Source organism: Cheilinus undulatus, linkage group 7 (assembly GCF_018320785.1).
Source record: "Cheilinus undulatus linkage group 7, ASM1832078v1, whole genome shotgun sequence".
NCBI classification, from domain to species: domain Eukaryota; kingdom Metazoa; phylum Chordata; class Actinopteri; order Labriformes; family Labridae; genus Cheilinus; species Cheilinus undulatus.
In genome coordinates, this window is record NC_054871.1 from 16,699,881 (window position 1) to 16,724,014 (window position 24,134).

Here is a 24,134-nt window from a genome sequence, read left to right on the forward strand (position 1 = left end):
TTAGCTGCCTGAGGCGACAGATTTCAAAGGCTTGTCCAGAAGAGAGGCATATTTTCGAGCCACCTCTGTCTGCCTAGAACAAAGACAGCAACAGGACAAACAAATGACACCGTGCTGGTGGGCGTTCGCAAGGCGACTGAAGAGGGTTTGGTGACGGAGGGCAGTGGGGGCAGTGGGGAGTGGATGGTGGGTGTCTTTGGGGAGGAGGGGGGGGAGCAGAAAGGCACTTTTTATCCTGGGGACCACTGAAGAATGTGGGGATTTTGGCCCCGCCGGAACAGCTCGTGAGAGGGGACTGAGTGGGGGGATTAGAGGGGACAGGACTGAGATGAGCTGGTCTGGCACTGGCACCCTGTAACTCACACTCATAACACAAACACACCCACACACACACAAAGATACACACAGACTGGCACTCTGCCTGGTCATTCTGTAGGGCAATTCCCTAAAACCCCACACCCCTGCACACTGAGGAGTAACATGTCAGTATTTTCATGTGTACTAAAACAACAATATCCATTATTTCAGTGATGATGGTACAGAAGTGCCAAAGCTTAAAAGACATTCAGATTTCAGACCTATTTTCACCAAACCTAATTTTGACACAGACATACTGTATAGTGACGTACATAGAAAAACCAGTGTCACACATGTAGGATGTGGTATCAGGATGGGGTGAGGCTCTCTTTTCAGTCCCCATCGTCGAGGGCACAGCTAAAGGTGAGCTATGACTTGTTTTTGTTTTGGCAGAAATTATGTCTTCTCTAGAATCATTGTCTGCCCTGTATTTACCTAGAAGATGTTTTGCAATATTACCATGCTTTGCTCACACTAATTAATTTTCTTTAGCCTTACCATGCCCCTTTTCATCACTATCCCCCCCCCCCCCAGGCGCCATGGGCCCCACATGGGAATCACTGAGCTAGTCCAAAGCTGTCAGAAAGCAAGATTTGATGTGCTTTTTTTTTGCAGGAATTTTTGAAAAATGGCGAATTGTGTTTACAGCTTTACACACTTCAATTAGTAGAAGACTTTCAGGGTGCCAGTTTAGCTCAGTCAGTTGCGCAGACGCCCATGCACATAGGCTACAGTCCTCATCGCACTGCTAACAGGGTAGAATCCCAGTCCTGGCCTTGTTTGGTGCATGTTCCCCCCCACTCATTCCCCATATTTCCTGTCTCTCTTCAGCTGTCCAATCAATTTAATGCAAAAAGCCCAAAAACTGTCCAAAAAAAAATAAGACTCAACAAGAAGACTGAGAGTTTGAAACCTGTAAAAAAAAAAAACTTACAGTCACACACACATTATGTAACAGCTGATTTCCTAACAAAAACAATGAGAATTTTATGTTTAACAAGCAAGGAAAAAGAAAAATCACTTTAAGTTGATAAACTGTCAAATTAAATCTAAAATATCGAGGTTTGAGCTGAAATTTGTTAGTGATACCTTTATTTAATTCAGCTTATAATTTGAAAAAAGAAGTAGGCTGAGATTAATTGACTAGTCATCTGTTTTCCTGACAGCTGAGCTTATGAAAACCCCTGAGAGCCCTAAGTCAGTCACACAAATACAGTGATCTAGAAACAGGTTGATTTTAATAAAACTTGTATCAAAGTTGAAAATCTGTTATCAGAAAAGCCCTACCCAGGAGCCTGGAGTCAGCATATAATTAAGCATATGATGTAATATATGATCTTTAAATTACTGCTTCTAAATCTTTTGTTTCTTGATATTTTTTAATTCCCAAGAGCATCATAAGGTTTTTCCAATCAGTAGTGACATAAAAAGATTTGATTTCTACCATGTGAAGATAAATGTAAAGAACTCTGCTTGGATGGTAAACAAAGTTGTGCTATAATGTTGGAAGCCACAGGGACAGAGAAGTGTTACAGGGAATTGTTTGTTTTTCTGTGATGGTGTTCACTAAAATAAAATCAAATAATTATTTCAATCATTGCCACATATTTATTTGTAACATTTGCGTCTTGGTATAAGTCAGCATTGCCCCATTCTTGAGAGAGAGATGAGCAACCCCCTTTACCATTCTGTATCCTGGGGTTTTCAATTATTTCACTTTTTAACTTTGTCGGAGCAGGATTTTTCTGTCAAGTTAATGCAAAGATTTTAATAAGCATTATATTTACATCAGTGTATGCTACTTTATCTGCATTTACAGGGAGGATTTAGGGTTCTAGGAACAATAAAGGCAAACATTTGTGTAGGAGCCAAAACAAATGTGTGAACTTGTTTATCTTATAGGCATTTGTAACATTTCTACAGATTGAATTCATAGACACAAGATGACCATAACAAGTTGGGTGTCCTATAGGGTTGGGTATTTATTTTTTAAGAGAAAAAAGTATGGTAAAAGGCGGTGGGTGAATAAAATCTGTCTTGTCATCATAAATGATTCAAATAAATATCTTAAAGATCTGCCAATAGAACATTAAAGTAAAGGTGTAGCTTCTTTATGTAAGGCACTCGAACATAACGCTTTTAGTGGCTTTAATTTGGAGCTGCAGAGGGTCATGTCATAGTGGCACAGTACCAAAATGAAGCACAGGAATCTGCCATTTAATTTGGTGCGGTAGGTATGTGTTGGTACAATACTCAGCCCTAGTGACATAAGATCAGTTTCCATTACCGTTTATTTGCAACATAAGTGGCATAAAGCCACATTTCTTAAATTTCGATGAAATAAAATTGCGCTTTGAATGCATTTCCATTGAAGGGAGTTTTGGGCATGAGCCTTGCAATTCTTGTAAAATCTCATGTGACTCTGCTGCAAGGAATGCTCAAATCCTGTTGTGTGTTGGTCACTTATGATTACATCTACAGCGGTTGCCTTGATAAGTTTGAACTAGGGCTGGGTGATATATCAAGTATACTTGATGTATCACGGCTTTTGCCACACACAATACATAAAATGACTATATCGCGAACATCCAGTAAAAATTATGTGGAAGTTTTAAGCTGTCAACGTGCATTTCTCGCTGAGGTTTCGCTTCTCCCCTTGTCCCTGAATGCATCTCTCACAACAGAGAGCTCACTCCCCCACCCATCCAGAAAACTCTCCTCTGCACATACGCGTTGTTTTTATCAGCAGAGGAGAAAAGCATGGGAGAGTAAAAGAAGTAAACAGAGCAGCGAGGCAAGTTAGCGGCGAGTTAGCTGCGTTCAGAGACGGCCGACCAGAGACAGCGCTGGATCCGTCATCTTGCTGTGATTCAGCTTTAAAAAGGAAGAGGTCGAATGCGGTAATCGTTAAAATATGCCGCAAGATGGTGCCAAGATAACAGCAGCAGTAACACAACACATCACTTAAGACATGACCCCAGCGTGGTTGAAAGCCAGGATTTAAAAATCTTGAAGGATTTAAAAAATTTGAAGATGAGGATCTATTTCCATTTGTTGTAATGAATTAAAATGCTTTCAGGATTTCTAAAAGAAAAGTAGGAAAATAAATCAATATAGAGTAAATGTACTAAAATCTTTTACATTTCATGGTACATCAACTTGTATGTCTCAACATAATGACAAGGTGCTTTTGGAGGAAGACTGATCCTTATGTCCAGCTTTAAGGACCGATGGACTGTGTTGTGAGGAGGACATGACGTGACAGTGGTTTTTTATCATATAGCCTAACGGAAGCCGTCATTTTTAACGACTCTGTGATGGCACAGGTCCTTACAAAAAAACAAAGTATTGACAGGGTAATTATAGTGACATGAGTAAAAATCAGCGGTAGCTTCAGCAGACTTCTTTCATGTTAGCCGCTAAGCTATCACTATGATTATCACGCTCAGGTTCGTTGTGTTGTCCAAGTACTTCACTCTGGTGTGGCATATCTTACAAATGATTTGACTCCCGTATAAATCTGTACCGTCTTTAATGTTTTGGAAGCCAAAACAAGCCCACATACTCGCTACGAATGCAGCAGAAGCTGCACTGCTGGGCATGCATGAGCAACTGGCTTGCTCAGACCAGAAGTCTTGATGAGCTTGTTGTCTAAGCAGAGAAGAGGAAAGAGTCAACTGCTTGCTGCCAGCTGGTGGTGTCTGCCGCAACTAGCAGTCAGGAGGTGAAATTACACCACAAACTACCACACCAACAAAGTAAATTATTACTTTAAAAAATATCAATACTGCATTTTAAAATATCGATACAGTATTGCACCGTGTAATATCGCGATATATCAGTGTATCGATATTTTCTAACAACCCTATTTGAGAGGTTTTGGAAACGCAGCTATAGATGGTGAGAACACACGATCCTTAGAGTACAATTAACAACTCAAGCAATTGCACTGAACAGTCAAGATTTAAATCATCACATCCTATATCAAATTTTTCTGTTCCAATAATTTTCTATAAACAAAAACATTCAAAAAGTTATTTCATTCTGAACATTTCTTTTATTTGGATACATGTTTAAGACTATTCAGTGCACGTACGCAGGCAGTCAGAAATATAATTGGACTGATAATACAATTGATGAATTGGCCACACTGGATTTCTGCAACATTAAATGTTGTATGGTGAATTTCAGCAAGACCAGACATTTGCGGTATTTTTCATCATATCCCAAATTAATCAATAAACAAATATAAACAAGCAGATAATTGGCAGATTTATCAATTACTCGCTGGTTAAATAATTTATACTTTAGCGCTAAAAATAAAATGCCTTTAGCAGTTCATGGTTGTTTTTCTATCAGATTGGCCTCATCAGTGCGAACTGAAATTTCTAGGGGCCCAAGGAATGATCGTAAAAATGTTATTTTTTGTGACCAGAAGTGCTTAACTCAAATATACTGAATGTACAGTGATATAACACTGTAAAAGCAGTGAAGCTGTTCAATTTAAAAGCTGGAGAAAGCAAATGTTGGGCTTTTTACCACTAAAAATACACAAGGGATTAATTTAACAACTCGCGTCATCGAGATCCACTAATGAAATCCCTGATTTGTTTTACCATTACAGATAAAGAGTAGAAAAAAAAACAACTTTGGCTAAAAATAAATGAATGTGTCAACAAACCTGAAAAGCAACTAAAATTTCTGCAAATGGTTTGAAGTCATGAGGCCACGAGGAAGTCTGTGGCTGAGAAAATACTGAAGAACCACACTGAGATGGACACTAACTGAAGTGAACCGTGTAAAACAGCCTGAAAATATGAGACACAAGGGAGATATTACTAAGAGAACAATGGTTACATTTCTCAGTGCTGCAAGAGTCAGATGGACTTCAGCCCCACAGCAGCATATTTATTCAGCAATCTGCTATTAAAAGTCAACACACATACAACACAAATCCAGACAACACAAAGTCACTGAAATTGAAAGACTGCATGCTCTCTCTCCCTCTCTCCTTTCATACACAGCTCCAATTGAGAGGAAATACACATTTTGGCAGACGCACTGGCTCCCACACGAAAACAATGAACTCCCAGCTGACATGTAAATAACACCCCTCATGACCAACTTTCATCTAAACGATTAACGAAAAGTCAGAAACTTTGCCTGGGAGGATAAACACACCGACACGGTCACAACAGCAGCTGTGTTTTGATGGAGCTACAGGTTTCAGCTAAAGCCTTCATCACATCAAAGAAGATAACAGCAAAAAGATTAAACAGTTGCTTGTATTGGAGAACAGTCAATTCCAAAAAGCAGCAGCCGAGGCACATGTAGACGCAGCTTCCAAGGAAAACATTAGAGCATCGGAAATAAGGTGTGTAAGGGAGAGCTGCATGAACACTCATCCTGGTATCCTGAACGCAGCATTAGTGCATGCAGATCTTATGACTAAAACAAAGAAAAGATCCCAGACTGTACACACAAAGACGCCACAGCACAATGTTGACAATTTTAACAGGAACAGCCTGGAGCAGCAAGAATTCATTCATGTACTGTCAACTTTTAAATCATCCCCAACTATTTTGATAAATAAATTACCAGTTTGAGTTTTTAACTAAAAAACGACTTCAGCTTTTTTAAAGCTCCTGTAAAAACCTTTCAGTCGGAGTAGTTTTGGAGCCCCTAGTGGACAAAATTGTGCCTTGTCATGTACATGAATGAAAAACGTTTTCTGGCAAAACAAACAAAAATTTTTTTCTTTCTTTTATGAGTCAAACATGAACGTGACAGGCAATCTTGCCACAGAAAACATCAATAAAGACCTTCTGGGTAATCACCTCCTCTGACACCCACCCTTTGGCAGCTTTTCAAGCATTACTATTTTTTTTAGTCCTTTAGCGATATCAATTTCAGTCTGTTTCATAACCAGCAAGAATCTCTTCATAGGAACTTATATGTGAATAATTCTCTAGTCCTTTACTCTATCACATTTATGTCATTTCAAACATTTTTAACCATGGATACCATTTTCCCTGTCTGTATTATTGCTGAATCCTAAACACTGACCCAAACTGAGTCGAGTGAGGCCTGCAGGTCTTTAGATGTTACTCTTTTAATGAACTCCTGGATGAGTCATTGATGCACACTCAAAGTAATTTTGGTAGGCCAGGCACTCTAGGAAGGTTCACCACTGTTCCAAGTTTTCTCCATTTGTGGATAGTGGTTCTCACCATGGTCAGTGACTTTATCGTCTGTTCTTAAATTTATTTTCATTGCGGTATGATGTGTCGCTTTTTGAGATCTTTTAGCCTACTCGCTTTGTCAGACAGCCTCCATTTAAGTGATTTCTTGATTTAACAGGACCGGCAGTAATCAGGCCTGGGTGTGGCTTGTGAAATTGAACTCAGATTTTCCCCCAAAAAATGTGGTTAATCATAGTTAAGTCATGATTTAACAAGGGGGTGCACTTACTTTTTTACACGAGGCCTGATAACTTCCCCTTTATGAATGAAATAATAGTTTAAAACTGCATTTTGTATTTATTTGGTTATCTTTATTAAAATTTGTTTGATGATTTGAAATATTTTAGTGTGACAAATATGCAAAACAGTAAGAACTTAGCACTGTAGGTCTACCGGTCATGCCCAGAACACCACAAACTTACACCACTAACTTCATACAGATGCCGCAAAATTAACAGTTGATATATCTGCTGTAAATATTGGCAGAAAATTTCTATCAGCTGATACCAAAAATTAATTTTTGAAGTTAATATCTGCAAGTAATGATATGGTGAAAGTTAAGACTGGATGTAATGCTGGCATGCTTCTACCAAATGCAATTTCCGCACCTTGCTTTTTACAACTTATGGTCAAGGAACTGCAACAAGATTCACTTCACTAATATACATGCATGGAAGGCATATGTGATCAAAAAATATCATGATTAAGCCTTTTTAGCTTCCATATGGAAAAGCTGAGGAATTCTTTTTTAAATAAGCAGAGACACAAACGATGGCTTACAACCTGAATGAAAGGAGCAATATACAGCACAGCAGTATTTTAGATGACAGCAACCAGAATTAATTAGATGAGAATATCACAGGAACAATACTGCTATTGAGTCTAGTGGGTTTTGTAATGTCACACAATCCTTCTTGTAGTTTGCTTGATGATCCCAAAAAATGTTAGGCAAATCCAATTACTTAAGGTTAAAGCCAAGCGTTTAAGTGGTTTTTATTTAATGTCTCTATCTGCTTTAGGAGCTGAGGGAAGATTTTAGTATATGTTTAAATGTGTGCTTTTCTTTAGATAACCCTTAGGTTTTGGAAGGTTGTTTTCATATAATGTTATAATACAAGGTTTTAAGAGGGTTTTTTTTTTTGTCTTGGGGCTTGCAAAGCTGCTGCATCAAACTTGATTACTTTTAGCTACAAGTTACAACAACCCTGCAACTTAAGACCTATTTGATGCACAAACAACCCAATGAAACACTTGTATGATAAATAGTTAACATTCACGGAGGAAGTACAACCACACGACTCCCAAGTTGAGGCAGAGGACTTCCTCTGGATGAACACTCACAGATCCAGTTAAACTTCAAAGGGGCCAGCACTGAATGGGGACTAGCTCCAAGAAAGTGGCTGAGCCACTTTTCCTGGGTGTGTGTGGCCTAACCATCTGAAATATAGTCCTGGATGCCCTCAGGCATTTAAAGAGTAACCCACTTTGAAGCTATATCTCCCTTACTGTTAGCAGAGATGTAATTTGGTTTACCACTTTTCTGTTCCCTGCAACATAAATGATGTAACTTTTAAACAAAAGGCTTAAATCTTAATTGTGTAAATCCATGCATGCAGTAGAATAAAAAAAGATTCAAGATGTACTACTGCAAGGGCAAATATTTTAACAAAATGAGGTCTTAAAATTATGTTTGATATTCTTTGATTTTCCATGTTCAGCAGCAGCATGGGTGGTCATCATGACTGGATTCAAGTTCAACGTCTGCCACAGAGCTTTGCCAACATGCTATCTGAAATCTAGTCTTTAACCATGAATATGATGGGCATTAAACATTAACAGACTGTTTGCAAACAGTGCAAATATATAACAGAACTTGTATGGTCCTTTTGGTAAAATAAGCATTGCCTGTGAGGTTTCAGGCCGCTGGCAGTGGAGACACCACCCCTCCTCTCCTGCCCAACCTGGAGAGGACAAATCTTTTCCCCGGCGCCTTGTAGCGGCTCCTTAGCCTTTAGCCAACGGCCGACACTCTCCTGATAGGTACACTAGCTTAGCCTAGCTACGCAAAATCCCGAGTCAAATTGTTCTACTTGTTGTTTGAAAGAGTGCATGTGCGTTTTTAACACAGCAGAGCAGAATAAACACCAGGTGTAACTCTCTTTGTGTGCCCGGTTGTGGCTACAGCTATGCAGCGGTGCTGAATGGTGTGTAGACTGAAGCTAGCTAGCGGTAAATACCGATGTATGAGTGCCCAGCTAGCATAGCTCCAGAGCCAAACAACTACGAGTTCATTAGCAGCAGGAGCATTTTTTTTTCTTCTGGCTAGCAGAACAGAGGATTCATTCCTGCCCTGCCAGCGCAAAGTCTGCTGGCATTTTCTCTGTGAAAAGTTCAGATTCCACAAGGAGACACAAAAGCCACAGTACCTGGTTCTCCATGTTTCTCTGGCCTCAGTGATTGTTGTATTTATTTACAGCGGCGTTTGTGGAGCGTCTCCCCAGCCTCTGCTCCTCATTGTGTGTCAATCCAGCCCAGAAGCGGAAGGCAGACGGCTCCCCTCCCCTTCCAGACGACTGCTGGCAGGCAACCAAAACAGAAAGCTCTCTCAGCCAATCAGGAGGCCGAAAATTTAAGCACTCTTGAAAGGAGCCAATCAGAACGTCTGAAAGGCGGGGCAGCCTCTGAGCTGCAAATACAATTAAAGCATTTTGTGGTGGTTGTCTCGAGTGACAGCGGGCTTGTCCCAATGGCTTTCAGCTCTGTTTCAATTGTAAAATGCACATGATGCTAATTGATTAATCGGGATTCGATTGTTTAGGTTTCGCTATTTCTGTTAGTGTGCTAATGCAATATCAATACCCCAACTACAGGACTTAAATCTCCCCCATTTTACTTGATATGCCCCTAAAACATGTTATTTAAACGAATTGTAACTCTTGGTGCCGTTTTTGTGAACACAGCCGTATTTTTGTCTGATCATTGCTTTTAAACTTAGGGAATTGCTTCTGCCACAAACAATTTTATCATCAAACTCAATGAAAACGGCACATTTTATAATCCCATTTATTTATTTGGCTGAGTCTCATTTTTCCATTTACTGTTTTTCTAAACAACAAAGAAGTGACTTTGAAAATCAGGGCTTTAGAATCAAAATATGGGGCTATAGGTTAGATAAAGACAAATATACATCTAGTTAATGTGGAAAAAAATACATGAAAATGGAATTGGAATTTAAAAAAAAACATACTGTGGAGTCATTCATGCAATTATTTCAAAATTTTGAAGAAAACCTCTAGTTTGGTTATCTTATTTAGCTCATGAAAATGAAAAGAAAATATTGAATCATAAGTAAAGGCAGGCAAACATTGCATTCCTTCTCCGTTTGATCAACATATCGGGAAATCTTCAAGTCCTTCAGCATGAATTTGCTGAAAAATCCAGATTAAGGTTTTGCATACTGCGTATTTAAATTAAAAAGTACTACACTTTATTATACATTTTTCAGATCCTGTCCAAATGCATCATTTGGAAGAAAGGTTTTATGCCTCCTGACTGACTTCTCTCTGCTACAGAGCTAGAGTGAGGGCCTTTTGCAGTCAGGTCTCCGTGGTGCTCCGACTTTGATGTGAGATTATCGGGCCTCAGCTACGTGACAGAAGGTCACCACTCTCTCACTGGCCTGGTGCCTCCTCTTCTCCCCCTGCTGCTCAAAAACCAATCCAGTCAGCCTCTTGGTCAAATCTGAGTAAAAGAAATCCCACCTGGCTGTCAGACAGGAGGTAGGTCCCCCTTTTATTAAGACATCAAGCTTTAAATCCGTCCTTTCAAAAGGAATGGAGTGGGGGAAATACAAAATAAAGACATGTGCCCCAGGTTTCACACTTACACACAATAACTATAAATCTGAAGTTTAAAACTTGTCAGAAATGCAGTTTCATTGAACTATTTATGCTGAGGAAAAGCAATATCTTCAAGAACAAAAAATCAGTCATTAAAATATCACAAAGATCACAACTCAAAAGGCGATTCTTATTTCCTGCAGATAATCAAAGGAAGCTAAAAGAAGAACACCTGTTGGGCAAACTTGGATGTATTTTCATGGTCAAATATGAGAGAAAATGTCAGCATATTGGGAGTCTTACACAAAAAGAAGTACTAACAAAAGCTTGGTATTGGGTAAATTATTGTTTTCAGCATCAGTAGCAGATGTTAAAGCCGTTAGAGACAAAAAGGTACTCGCCTAAAAACCTCATAAAATACTATTCATGAATATTTTGACTAACTTTTCTGCATTAAATCTTTTCATCGGACTTAGTCCTGATCAAAACTGCAAAATATAATAAGGCTGACAAGATTTACCTTTAATTGCTATGATCAACAATGAGTTCACAACATGTTTTTTGAATTTTTTAAATTAGTTATTTTATTTTATATATTCATTTTAAATTGTGATTAATCACATGCTTTAATGTTCTGCAGTTAACTCAGTATTGGATAGTTGTGGTCTGGACTGAAGATGATCAAATGATTTTATCCATAAAATGCAAAAATATTATTCTGTCATGTTTTTAAAGGCAGTGTTTGGGGGTTGATCGAAGTGGCATTCAAAGGGTTAAAATCCTTTAAATCTTTAATGAGGACTGAAGTTGATGGAGATTAATTTAAGTGTCATAAACTTTTATTGAAACACATCTTATTTTCAGCAATAATCCAAAAACCCATTTTTAAAAAAATCCTAGGCTTCTTCTTGATGTAACATTGTGCTCACTCCTGATTAGGCCTAAAAATGCATCCCTGCAGCTCTCTCTACCACCATTAAAAGCACAAAAACAGCAAGAGGCTTCCCAGCAGTCAAAGCTGATTTAAAATATGTGTTCTCAACAAGCATTCTGAGCAATGTAATAAAAAGAGCAAATATACACAACAAAACACATGCTTGTCTGATAAAGATCATTCTGATTCCCATCTGCACGCGTCTGGTTTATGTCAGTCTGGAAACAGCAGAGATTCAACCACTGCGAGCACTCAGCATCTGGCAGCACAGCCTCCCCACCCTGCTGAACAACTCTGTAGTGAGTCAGACATATTTGATATTTGTAACAAATCATGGATATTGACTGTATAACAGCTGAAAACATGACACACACCTTTCTGGAAGCACTTGCAGAAATGAGAGCAGAGGCCTGCAGGCAAACTGTATTCCCTGCAGAGATGTCGGTCTAGCCGAGCCTCACTGGTATTTACAATATTCTAACACTTCTAAATAGAGGCAACTGTGTGTGTCTTGACCTATACATGCACTGTATAGAGCTTAACAGCTTGTGCTGCTTACACTGACTTGCATGTTTCTCATAGTCACTCTCAGTCAGGTTAAAGCTTGGCCGCTGCCGATGTTTTATTGGGCTTCATAAGAAAGACAGAAAATCTGAAGCTCATAGGCACTGTCATTGTGTGTCCTCTCAGACTTAGTACACTATATGGAAAAAATATTAGGCCGCACCTGTTAATTATTAATGATTAAACAAGGATTATGGTGTGTAAAAGTCACCAACGCTCTGCTGATTCAGCTGAAGAGGTCTAAACATCCACTGGCATTTATGTAAACACAAATACTTCAGCAGGAGCTTCATGCAATAGGTTTCCATGGCTGAATAGCTACATGCAAGCCTCACATTACCAAGTCCAATGCAAAGCATCGGCTGGAGCGGTGTAATATTCGCCACTTAAAGGAGAGGGCCTCTTCTCTCTAATGAAGGGCAAACTTAATGCTTCAGCATAACAGAACATTTTGGACAATGATATGCTTCCAACTTTGTGGCAACGGTTTGTGAAAGCACTTTTCTATTTTGACATGACTGTGCCCCAGCACTCAAAGCAAGGACTATAAAGACATGGTTTGATGAGTTTGGTGTGGAAGAACCTCACTGGCCTGGAGTCCCTTTGGGATGAGCTGGAACTGAGATTGTTAGCCAGGCCTTCTCAACTGGATTTAAAGTGGCTAAAAAGTGACTAAAATGGGCAAAAAGTGACAAAAAGGTGTCAAAATGGGTGAAAAGTGGCAAAAGCAGCGGAAATAAGCTGCATTTTCCAAGAACAGGGGGAAAATGGCTTAAAAGTGACTTACAATGGGCAATAAGTGGAAATCAAAAATAGCTACATTGCTAAATGGTCAGGAAGTGGCTAAAAATGACAAATTGGCATAAAGGTGTCAGAAATGGGTGAAAGCAGCAAAAAGCATTGGCAATAAGCAGCATTTGGCAAGAACAGGTAGAAGGTTGCTAAAAAGTGACTATAATGGGCAAAAAGTGGCAATAATAAAGTGGCTACATGGGTTGGAAGTGGCTAAAATGGGCAAACATGGCAAACAAGAGTTGGAAGCGACTAAAAATAACTTAAATTGACAATAAATAAATAAATAAATAAATAAAGAGTGGTAAAAAGGTGTCAAGAACAGTTTAAAAGTGGCTAGAAAGTGGCTAGAATGAGCAAAAAGGGTAAGAAGTAGCTTAAAAATGACTAATTGTCAAAAAAATTGCAAAATGGACAAAAAGTGGCAATAAAAAGTTTTTAAAAAATGGGTTGAAAGTGGCAAATAGTGGTTGTAAGTGGCTCTAAAGTGACTAAAATTGGCAAAAAAAAAAGTTTGGAAGAGGAAAAAAGTGGTAAAAATGAGCAAAAATGTGTTAAAAGTGGCAAAATATGGGTTAACAGGGGCTAAAAGTAGCAAGAATATTTAACTTCGCCTTCAGAACAAGCTGGACACTCTCTTCAGCTCCAAAATGTAGTAACTGTTTGCCAGGCTAGCACCAGTGCTACTGATCAGACACACATGCACTGACATCATCAATAAATCACAGCTGAGGGCCCAGTCTCTGGGGTTTTCGGTGACCAAGCCAACACTGCAGGCAGGCCTGCACCTAATACAGGCCAAGAATCTAAAGGTAGATGATAGATTTAGATCAATCTTTTGTTGCATTTACAGTGACAGGGCTCTGTCTCTGTGTGTACACGTTTCATCTTAAAAAGAAACCAGCTCACCCTCTTATTAGGTACATCTCTCTACTGAGTCAGGGGGTGAGGGTTGTTTGCAGTCAAGTAGATCAGACTGATGTGAGATGATCAGACCTCTGCTATGGGACAGAAGGTCACCACACTTGCACTGGTTTAGTGCCTCCTCTCCTTCACTGCTGGTTAAAAAAACAGATCCACTCTGCCTCTCAGTCAGTCTGAGTGAAAGAAATCCAACCTGGCTGTCAAACGTTAGTCCACCACAAGAGGTCACTACTGAACTAAGAACTAACGTGTCATTCCATATGTGGCTGCTGCTGCATGTTTTGGTTGTTTTACCTTGAAAACATCATGAGAGGAAAGTTTGAATATTCTGAATATTCTCAAATCATCAAGGAAACTTTCTGAGCTTTAGAGCTGCAAAAACGCAGAGACAAGTCAGTCATTAGCCATAAATAAATATGAATGCAATACAACATGGAAGTGGTAGAAGTGATTGTTTTTTCAAAGATTACATTTATTGGGTGGATTATAAATGTGGAAACTTTTCTGTTGGTGTATATTTTCCATTTGCCTGCTAATTCATACATTATGTACTTAACAGTCAGATTTCAGAGTTCCTGAATAAGAAGAACAGCCATCCTGCTGAAATAAACCATATTACTGCAAAGAGAATGATTTGTAGAGACAGTACTTTATTGACAAGAGTTTAAAAAAAAAACATCGCCAAGTCAACTAGCAATCTACTATAAAACCACCATATGCTGAGGTATCTTAAAACTCCTTAAACATTTTAAGATGTGCATTGCTGAAGAAACATTAGGAAGACTGTAGCTGATATAACAGTTCAGTTTTAAGAAAACATACAGTACATCTTTAATTTTCCATATAATGAATAAAACATGCATTTATTAAATCACACAAAGCAGTCAAAGAAAAGACCTGCACACAATCACACTCTTATATTTCAGTCATGTATATATGAATATTTACATAAGTTATTGAAAACAACTGCATCTTGAAATAAAAAAAAAACAGCTTTTACTGTAAATAGTTTATCACCACTTTGATCATATAAATAATGGGCTTATTTAAATAATTATCTTAAAAATAAAGTTACTTATTCTTGAAAATAATCCAGCCAAACTTTGTCTATTCAGCTTATTCCTTGCTATTAAAAATGTTGACATACAGAGACAGGCATGTATTCGCACTCACACCTACGGGCAATTTGGAGTCACCAATTAACCTAATGAGCATGTTTTTGGAGTTCCCATAGAGGACCCATGCATGCAAGACAAGGAACCTTCTTGCTGTGAGATCACAGTGCTAACCACTGCACCACCGTGCACAACTCTTAAAAAAATAATATTAATAATAACTGTAAATATAAAATAACCATGTTTTCCAATTGGAGACATACAGTGGTACAAAGTACTCTTAGGTATGTTTGAAGTAAGGCGTGTAATGGCGAGTAAGCTCACCTGAGGGCACCACTGAGCAGGACAGAGGATTTACTGACCCCCGCCATGCTCTGGATGTCCTTGCATGTCCCAGGGGAATAGGAAAATAATCTGTTGGAAAAAATAAGTCTACACCTTTAGGATTGAGTAGGGGGTAGATGTGGTGAGTAAGCATGGCCAAGGGTACAGTCCAGTCGGTAATAGGGTTGCCATGAGCCCCATGGTTGTGCTGTGGACCCGAAAACCGCTGATAGTCCTGTACAACAGTGATGCAGTGGAGCTTGGCCTTGGCTTCCAACTGACACGTGTGTGTTGGCATGTGTTGAGCTTGTCTCTGGCCGCCCCTACCCCCTCTCCTGCCCCGGGATATGACACATCGGGCTACCTAGGCACATGACTACACATATAGTAAGTATTTATTCCCCCTTTCCATGGTCACCTGAACTGTAAAAGTCTAGAACATTTTACAAACAGATTTTGTGACAAAAGTTTCTGGGCATATACAAACAATTTGTGAATTGTTTTTTTTGTGGTTTGTGAATTCATTTCTAAAATCTTTTTCATCACAGTGCCTTGGTACAAGAATCTTGTAATGTGTTGTATGTTTTATTCAGTATAGCTGTTGCCTGTGTAATTCAGACTGGCGTCTTTTCCACAAAGAAAGCCCCTCCATGAAAAAAGAGAGCTACTTTTACATATTTAATCATTTTTGTAAACTGTCCATTGTAGTAAAAATCTTTACATATGTATTTTAAGAAATGTCAGTCAATTTGGGAGTGAAAGCAGGTCTTTCTGTAGAAATAAAACTCTTTAACAAGGTAGTGTTGAGTAAATGTCATGAAATCAGTTCCTTGAGATATTCATGAATTACTGAACAAATGAGGTGCACTGAAAAAATCTTCATTCACAGTAAAATTGCTTTAAAATGTCTTAACACCGTTTCTGTGTTCTTGTGGTGCCCTTCAGGACAATGTGAGGTATTCCGACAGCCCATTTATCACAGGGCCAGTACTGCAGTCCGGGTAGAGAGTACGGTATCTCATAGTTGGCATCCAGGTACGCTATCAGGGTGCTGCCGTAGGCCACAGCAATCACTATCAGGATATGCCTAAAAAATACAGATGAGGGAGGTCAATTCACATGAGCTTTTCCTTCAAAATATGGAGCAGTCTTAAAAAAAAAAAAAAAAAAAAAAAAAAATCCTATGTATGAATAATTTGTCTCCCAGAAAAAATAATGTGATTTCATTTGTGCATGAAGCTGACATTTTCTCCCTTTCAGTGTTGGCTCAAACTTTGAGTTTTGTGTAAAATTATGTCAATTTTGGCTTTTTTCTTCTGCTTTTTTGTGTTGTTCCAATGCACATAAAGGGAATAAAAATGTGTATACCAAAAACATTTGTAATTGCAACAATTTCTGGGAGAAATGGTGTATTTTCTGGAAAAATTCCAGGGGTGCCCATACTTTTGTCCATGACCGAATATGTATCTATCTATCTATCTATCTATCTATCTATCTATATATATATATATATATATATATATATATATAACCCAAATGTAAAGTTAAAGACAAAAAAAATAAAAGGAGGGTGTGAAAGATGGACAGTAGAGAAAATGAAGGATGAAGGCAAGGAAAGAACAACAAACAATAAACTCAGAAGAGAAAAGGAAAAAGAAAAGAAAAGAAAAGGGCAGTACGAGAGGAAGCTAGGACCTACCAAATACCGTGCAGGTAGCAGAAGTTCAGCCTCTGCCAGAAGCTGCAGCCAAAGCGGTCACTAATCCAGCAGGTGATTGCGAGCACCCACAGAGTCACTGACAGCTTGGCTAATCGTAGGACCTTCTGGTCATTACAGCTGTTGATTAAAAAAACCTGGTCATTAAAAAAATTCTCAACAATTACAAACAGATTCCCAAAGAGAGGAGCTGTCATACCATTTCATCTCTTCAGCCAGGACATAAAGCAGATGGAGGCCGAAGCAATTCAGAGCGTAGGCATTAGCTGTTGGTTTGACGAATGATGACACGGTAGTGATCACTGTAACAATCAGGACCAGGCTTGAAAATGTGGACCTGTCGAAAAAGAAGGCACTTGTGTTTATTTAACCAAAACTTATCATTTGGAAAAGGTTTTCTCCGTCTCCTGCCCAGGAACATTTAAATGAGAACATAGCTAAATAGGACAGTTAAGTGGCTCTACTCTGACCCTGCAAAAGCAAATACAAACACAGCAAATATTTTATTCATTCAGAAAAAGAAGAAACTGGCTGTAAAAGCTTTAGACATAGTACAGCCTTAAAGAAGGAGAAACTATTTAAACTTTTGATATTAACTTAAATTATGTCAGCTATCAAATATTGTAATCCTGATACCGTTCCTGCTTCATGCAAAGGAGACACGTCAAAGATCCCTAAGATTGGCACGGTCAACAGCAGAACAGACTCTTATGATGGTTTAAAGCAGACACTTATTGTTATAGAAAAGTTGAATGACTTTATTGTTCGTTTTGTTTATTTTCCCCCTTAACCTTTTGCCCATTTCCTCTGCTAATCTAAAACACACAGTGCTGCAGGCGCCCCATTCAACAGAGCGTCAATCATTAACCTGACGCCTGATGGATTGCTTCATATATCAGGGGAGTATGATGTATTTCACATCCATCAGGGCAACACCCCAAACATGGTGTCTTGGAATGCAGAAAAACTCTCAGAGTGATTGGATGACTTTTTGGTGTCTGTTTATTACATTCATTACAGGCCAATCAGAGCAACAAACATAGATGCAGACGGCATTCACTGCTACTGAGGTGCTACATCATGGATGTCATTAGCCTTTTTTGGGGGGGCGGGCTGAAGCCACCCTTTAAAGTTCCTAGTGACGTCCCTGAACAACATAATGGAAGTTCAACAGACAGCTGTTGCCAATACACAATTCCACTCTCAGAGCCAACCGGTAAATCGGACTTGTGCTGAAGCCGATCGAGAGAAGAGCAAAATTATCTTTTCCACAAAGAAAAGCTTTCAGCGTGGTTCTTTGTGGACCTTGCTACCTTTGTTTATAGGCTCGCAGTCGCTTCAACTAAACCACCGCCTCACTGTCCTCAAGTAATGCTGATTGGTCCGGTTATTCTCTGATGCTTTACAAGATGGATCCGCTTAATAACGGTTGTGGAATCTGGCCAATCCATTGGCTTTGCAAAGCAAGTCAAAAATGGCACATCATCCATATAATAGCATAAATAATAAAGGTTTATTATATACACCATAGCTGATCAGTAGGGGGAGCTCAAAATGTTTTGGCTTCACTCCTTGGCAGCTGGTGCATTGTCTATTTCAAAATACAGAGTTGTTATGGGAATCTTTGCTTCATTTTGAGTTGTGTTTCTTATGAATGACTGTCCAGTAGTCAGTATTTTTGGGGGGGTATTTTCTGCCTATTTAGTTGCTGAGTGGTCAACCTGTTGGAGGTTGTAGTTGTTTTGATGCTGAGCAACTGTATGCTCTAGACCAGTGTTTCCCAACCATTTTTCCTTGGAGCCCCCCCCCCTACATGCACCTAAGAAAAGCGGAGCCCCCCAGGACCCAGGAGAGAAGAAAAAGTGACACACTGATGCCAAAAATGAACAAAGATTTCAATTGTTTTGCTGATAAAACCCTAAAGAAGCCTACGAATGCTTTTATTATCTAAAGACCTTTGCATAAACTACTTAATAACTGTTTTATCATGGTTTTAGTCAATATTTGCAAATCTTTTTTTGGCAGCCTCAAAGCGGACAAAGCCTCGCGCCCCTCTTGAGATTCTTGGTGCCCCCCTGGGGGTCCCAGACCCCAGGTTGGGAACCAAGGCGCTAGACAACCAATTAAAACAATAATATACAGTTAAACAATTAGCTGAGACTCTTTATAAAGCTTCACTTCATATTAATGATGATTCTCTGTAGATTTATCATCACAAGCGACTTCTTTCAATTTGTCACATAATGACTGATACATATAAATTAGTGAATATGAACTTTTAAAGTAGATTTTGCTGTTCTGACTCACTAGTTTTACTTCATAAATTATCCTGTAACCTCAGCAGTGACATGAAGAAAAAAAAAATTAAAAACCAAAGCGCCTTCAAACAGAGGCCCTGAAGGGCCCCTCAACTGCTTTGTCCCCTCAGCTGCTCTGTAAACTTTACATTATTTAGGAGGACCAACCCATTACTTTGGAAAACTGGAAGATCGGCCAGAGGCTACTGAGTTTGGGTGGTGGGATTCTTCTCAGATGCTCATCAAAATTTAATTCATCCTCTTCCCACCCTTGAATATTTACATAGGTCAGGTGGAGCTCCAATCTTTCACAATAGTAGGAGCCCCTTCCTGTCACATTCAGGTGAAGACAGCAGCACCGTAATATGTTGCTGTGACAATGACTCTGGTTGGAGCCGTCAGACAGGCTCCACAGCCGCTACAGGTTGGGTTTCAGGTTAACAGCCAAAGAGACACTCTGTCATTGTATTTTTTGGCCTCATTATAGGATTATTGATCTGACTGTGACCTCAGTGACATGCTCATGTGTGAGTTAAAGAGAAGAACCTTACCTGTCTTTTATGAAAGAAGGGAAGAGCCTGCGGGGGAACCAGACAGAATATCCCACCGCTAAAACCCACAAGATGGATAACTCATCCAACATCTGTCCGACGAAACTGAGCGTCATGTGAAAGTACGCTGAGAAGAGCCCTGCAAAAAGAGACAACTCTGTCACTTAATGTTGGAAGTATTTAAAGCAGCAGGTATGCAACTTTCTGCAGACTTTCACGGGGAGAATGGTGGCTTCCCTGTTTCCTCTGAGCACCCTGGTTGCCTGCTTTCAGAACTATGTAACTTTGGAAGCTGCAGTTCTCTCATGAGAAGCACATAGGACTTTTAAAGCTATAGTTCATGCACCTGCTCTCGGCTAAATAGAGGCCAGTTAGCCCATCTCAGTACTGTTTTATACAATGCCTGAGGCTGAGACGTCTCCAGTGAGACTGCCTGAGGGCCGGACTAGTTAGGCCAGGAGTGTCAAAGTTAATCACAGACTCTGAATTTAGACCTAACTTAAGAGCCCAACAAGGTCAACATTGAACCATAAACGGTCAACCTTATTTTCACCTGAAGTAAAATATGAAAAATAAATAAATAACACTAATAATAAATAATTCTGAGACAAAAAAACCCCCAAAATGATAAGTTTAAAAGCTCAAAATCTGAGATAAAAAGTCAAACTTATTAGTTCAAAAGGTCAAAACGCAAAATTTAAAGGCAAAATGATGCTTTTAAAAGGCAAATATATGAGACTGAAAGTCAAAATCACAAGTTTAAAATGTAAAAATATGACTGAGAATTATAAATTGTGAATCTTGAGGGTTAGAATCAGACATGAAGAGGTCAAAACATGAAAAAATCAAAATCATAAGTTTAAGTCAGAATTGTAAGATGCCAAATTGAAAATATGAAAAGACAACATTAATGTCTTTTTCTACCTTCCTGACTTTTTATCTAACTATTTTTACTCTTTACTTTTTCTGATTTTTTTTTTTTTATAATTTACAACTTTATAACTTTACATTTATATACTGGAGGTAATCTACAGACCTCATACCAGTGGGCAAGTTATAATAGATAGATCATATGATCTTGCGGGCCAGATACAACTGTACCACAGGCCGGTTTTGGTCCCCGGGCCTTAAGTTTGACACCCCTGATATAACCAATTGATTGAAGTAATGGCCAAACAGCAAAGGTTTTTGAATTTTTACCAAGAAGGCCCAAAAGCTGGCAGTGCAACCAGCAAACCAGTCTGATAGAATTTACCTTCAGACATTTCGATTTCATTTCTGGCTGTGTTTAATAAATGTGCTCAATTTTAATGGTTGTCTGAAAATTTTCTTTCCTCTGAAATAGTCTTCAAGTCTCAACTGAAATTTATCAACCCTAAAGGGCTGTGACATCCCCCAACATTATAACATTATAACCATTTTCAATGGCAAAGTATTATTCTTTAAAATGTCTTATGTCAAGCAACAACATAGCACAAAAATTTCTCGTAAAAAATTCAAAGAGAGAAGCTGTAGCCACAGACTTTTTTTTTTCAATATTTGCATAAATGATCCACAACAGTATATAAACACATTGTTCAAAATGCCAAAAGCATGCACTCAAAGGAACAACCATGCTGGTGTGCCTCAGGGATCCATGTTCGGTCCACTTGGAATCCACGTGAAACTGTCTATTGTGTGTTTAAGCTGTAACCACAACACTGTGATTTATGATCTGATCAAAACTGGATCAACAACTAACAGGAGCAATGAATACATGATTGATGATGACACAGTGACTAATGTTTACACAGTGAATCAAATAGAGGGGAGAAACTCAATGCTCACCTATTTACTCTCTCAAATCCTGAGTGGATTATACCAGACAGTTTTGAAATAATGAAAACAGGGATTTACTTACCAACAAATATCATCATGATCCAGACTAGGTGAATTGCCAGGTTCCTCTCTTTTGCATAAGGGTGCAAGAGGTAGAGCATGATGGGAGATATAATGAAGAAAACAAAGCTGCTCATCTGCAGGAAAAACATCAGTTAATCAACGAAACAGTCAATCACCAACCCAACTAGCAGATTATGGATGTTCATGTTTTTTTCTTGGTCAAAAATAAAAATATGCATCCATTGATCATGTATTCAACTCTGCAAACATAAACGGTCACTTAGTGGTGCATTATAAATGCATCAGTACAAACATAGAGAACTTACAGTGTTAAAGTACTCCACCACGTGTTCTGAGTGTCTGTAGTTATCTTCACACCAGTCGATTTCTGAACTCTCATAAGAGAAAACTCCTGCCATCTTTTCACTGGAGTAGACACCTGCCAGACAAAGGTAAGGGAAACAATAACAAACGGTTTCTTATCAGCCTGGAACTAGGTTCACACGTGCAGTTTTACACCCTTTATGTTCCTTCTAGCAGATAGAATGGGTATATATCCAACAGGCCAGGCATTGTTTGCCTGTGTGGTTTATGGAAATTAAGATTTAGCTCTTCACTGAGTTGTATTCAAATGTGGCTTTGCACTCTTAGTCCAACCTTATGGTCGACATTAAAATGGGAGTTTAAAAGTAAACTTTAGGAACTGTTTTAACAGATGAAGTAAACTGAAAAAGGATAAAGGACCAGGATTAGCTAAGTAGGCGTACACATTTAATAAACTGATGATTTTATGTTCAGTGTTGTTTTTATGGGATATATAATGTATGTGAAATGATGTTTTTTGTGTGCAATCCGTATTTGTGAAGACTGTACTTATGAGATACTGTTTTGTTTAGTTTTTTAGATAAAATCTCCAACAGCCAGAAACTAGTTAGTGGCTAGTATAGTGCAGGCATATCTGATCTGATACACAAATTAGAGCTTTAAAAAAACGTCCACTCTGTCATTTGCAGGTGGTCACATCAGATGTGTCGGTCTAAGCATTACTACCTTAACAGCTAGTTCTCATATCAGCCAGAAACTAAAAATGATACGACACAACATTTCAATGACAACTTATAAACATATAGTGGCTACTTTATTTGAAAAAAAAAGGTTCACTCTGCTATATATGTGGCTCAGCTGGTCAAAAGTATTAAAACCCAGTAAATCTTCCTTAATGAAAAATTGTGTTCCAAATTTCCAAAAATGTTTATGCCAAATTAAATGCATGCAATGACAAATGTTACTGTTAGGACCGTAGGCTGAACAAAACTCATGATTGAATAAAGAGACAGGAGTAATCAAACACATCGTTATGGAAGCCCAGGGAAGACATGCATGGATATTGTTTTTATCTTTATCCATTTCGATGCTAAGTTTTGAATATCAAATAAAGGAAACAGATAAGCCAAATGCCTAAGAAAACCAAATTTTAGTCTTTTATCTGAGAAAACAGTAAATTGAAATACATGATGTATGTCCACTTCGAGCTTCCATACATCACGGACTTTTGCCACATTCTATCTTTCAAGGCAACCATTCACTACCCACTGCAAACAGCTCTGCAAAGCCATGTTGGATCCCAACCTACCAACTGTAAATACTATTAAAGGGGTTTAAATATATCCTGGTGTGTATTAAGGAAAAGGTAGAGGAATAAACAAACAGCAAGCATAATGTAAACATCTATTAGTGTTTTGGGCACCATTACCGAAACTTAACATTAAACCTCCAAGCAATCTAACCTTAAGGTGTACTTTAAAAAGCAGCTACAGCTTGTAAACAATAGATAATCTGGTGTAAATATAGTAGATATGCGTGATGGATTAAGATTTTGATAGAAAATCAAATACTCATTGTTATTGAACTACTTCACATTTACATGTATAACATGTACAAATTACTCAACTTACTCTCTTTAAACACCTGCTCATCAGAGTGATATCAACATTATTCTTGTAATTTCTTATGAAAGGTGTAGCAGTTTCACACTTTTTCCATTAGAAAAAGCTCTGCCACACATATGTTGTTATTCATTTTTAAGGTGTTAAGTAATGGTCTTAGTATCAGTAAAGATTTGGTCCTACCTCCCATGTTGCTGCTGTGTTTTCAGCCTGCTGTCCGTCACTGTTGTTCCGCTGCAGGTGGTATAACAGGTGGATTTAACGGGCTGGGGCGGGGCATTGAAATCCTCCCGATCCTGTTGCACGAGCCCGTGACGTCACTAATTACCACGCTGAACGGTTTCACGTCTCAGTGCCAATACATACAGCATGTCACTGAGGGAAAATGCGAGGAATTGACTCTATGATCTTTATGCCACTCAGTATGACAAAAATAACAACACACAACAATGACGTAATGTTAGCACGTCATTACGTTTCTAATAAGAGGGAAATTATAATTCTTCCCTTCATTTATTAAATGGGTTGTTTTTAAGCACGTGAAAATCATATTGAAGAGCCAGGTAAACAGACGCAGGTGTTAGAGGGAGCTGCTGGACTCTTCTTTGACATCTCAGGTCGTGTCTAGAAGAGGCTCAACCGGTCCACCTG

At 38.7% G+C, this 24,134-nt stretch overlaps 2 protein-coding genes across 5 annotated transcripts in view; both read right to left on the reverse strand.

Annotated features, from left to right (window-relative positions):
• mllt1a (MLLT1 super elongation complex subunit a) overlaps positions 1 to 9,126 on the reverse strand; it is a 29,853-nt gene extending 20,727 nt beyond the window's left edge. For all 4 annotated transcript variants that reach the window (XM_041791635.1, XM_041791633.1, XM_041791634.1 and 1 more), the window contains exon 1: positions 9,026 to 9,126. In XM_041791635.1, coding sequence (XP_041647569.1) covers positions 9,026 to 9,037 — 12 coding nt within the window. In that variant the 5' untranslated portion in view covers positions 9,038 to 9,126. The remainder of the gene's footprint in view (positions 1 to 9,025) is intronic.
• A 5,212-nt stretch (positions 9,127 to 14,338) lies between these two features.
• Positions 14,339 to 23,746, reverse strand: acer1 (alkaline ceramidase 1). Its single transcript, XM_041791710.1, has 7 exons — positions 23,667 to 23,746; positions 21,864 to 21,976; positions 21,557 to 21,671; positions 19,657 to 19,795; positions 17,008 to 17,145; positions 16,791 to 16,928; positions 14,339 to 16,178 (listed from the first exon to the last, which is right to left on the reverse strand). The coding sequence occupies exons 1-7, from the start codon at positions 23,671 to 23,673 to the stop codon at positions 16,001 to 16,003; spliced, it is 828 nt and encodes a 275-aa protein (XP_041647644.1). The 5' UTR covers positions 23,674 to 23,746; the 3' UTR covers positions 14,339 to 16,000.
• Positions 23,747 to 24,134: the final 388 nt, after the last annotated feature.

Coding starts and splice junctions, on each gene's coding strand:
- acer1 (XM_041791710.1), bottom strand. Junction 16,929..17,007: donor CTGGCTGAAGAGATGAAATG/GTATGACAGCTC, acceptor TTTAATCAACAG/CTGTAATGACCAGAAGGTCC. Junction 16,179..16,790: donor TGCTACCTGCACGGTATTTG/GTAGGTCCTAGC, acceptor TGTATTTTTTAG/GCATATCCTGATAGTGATTG.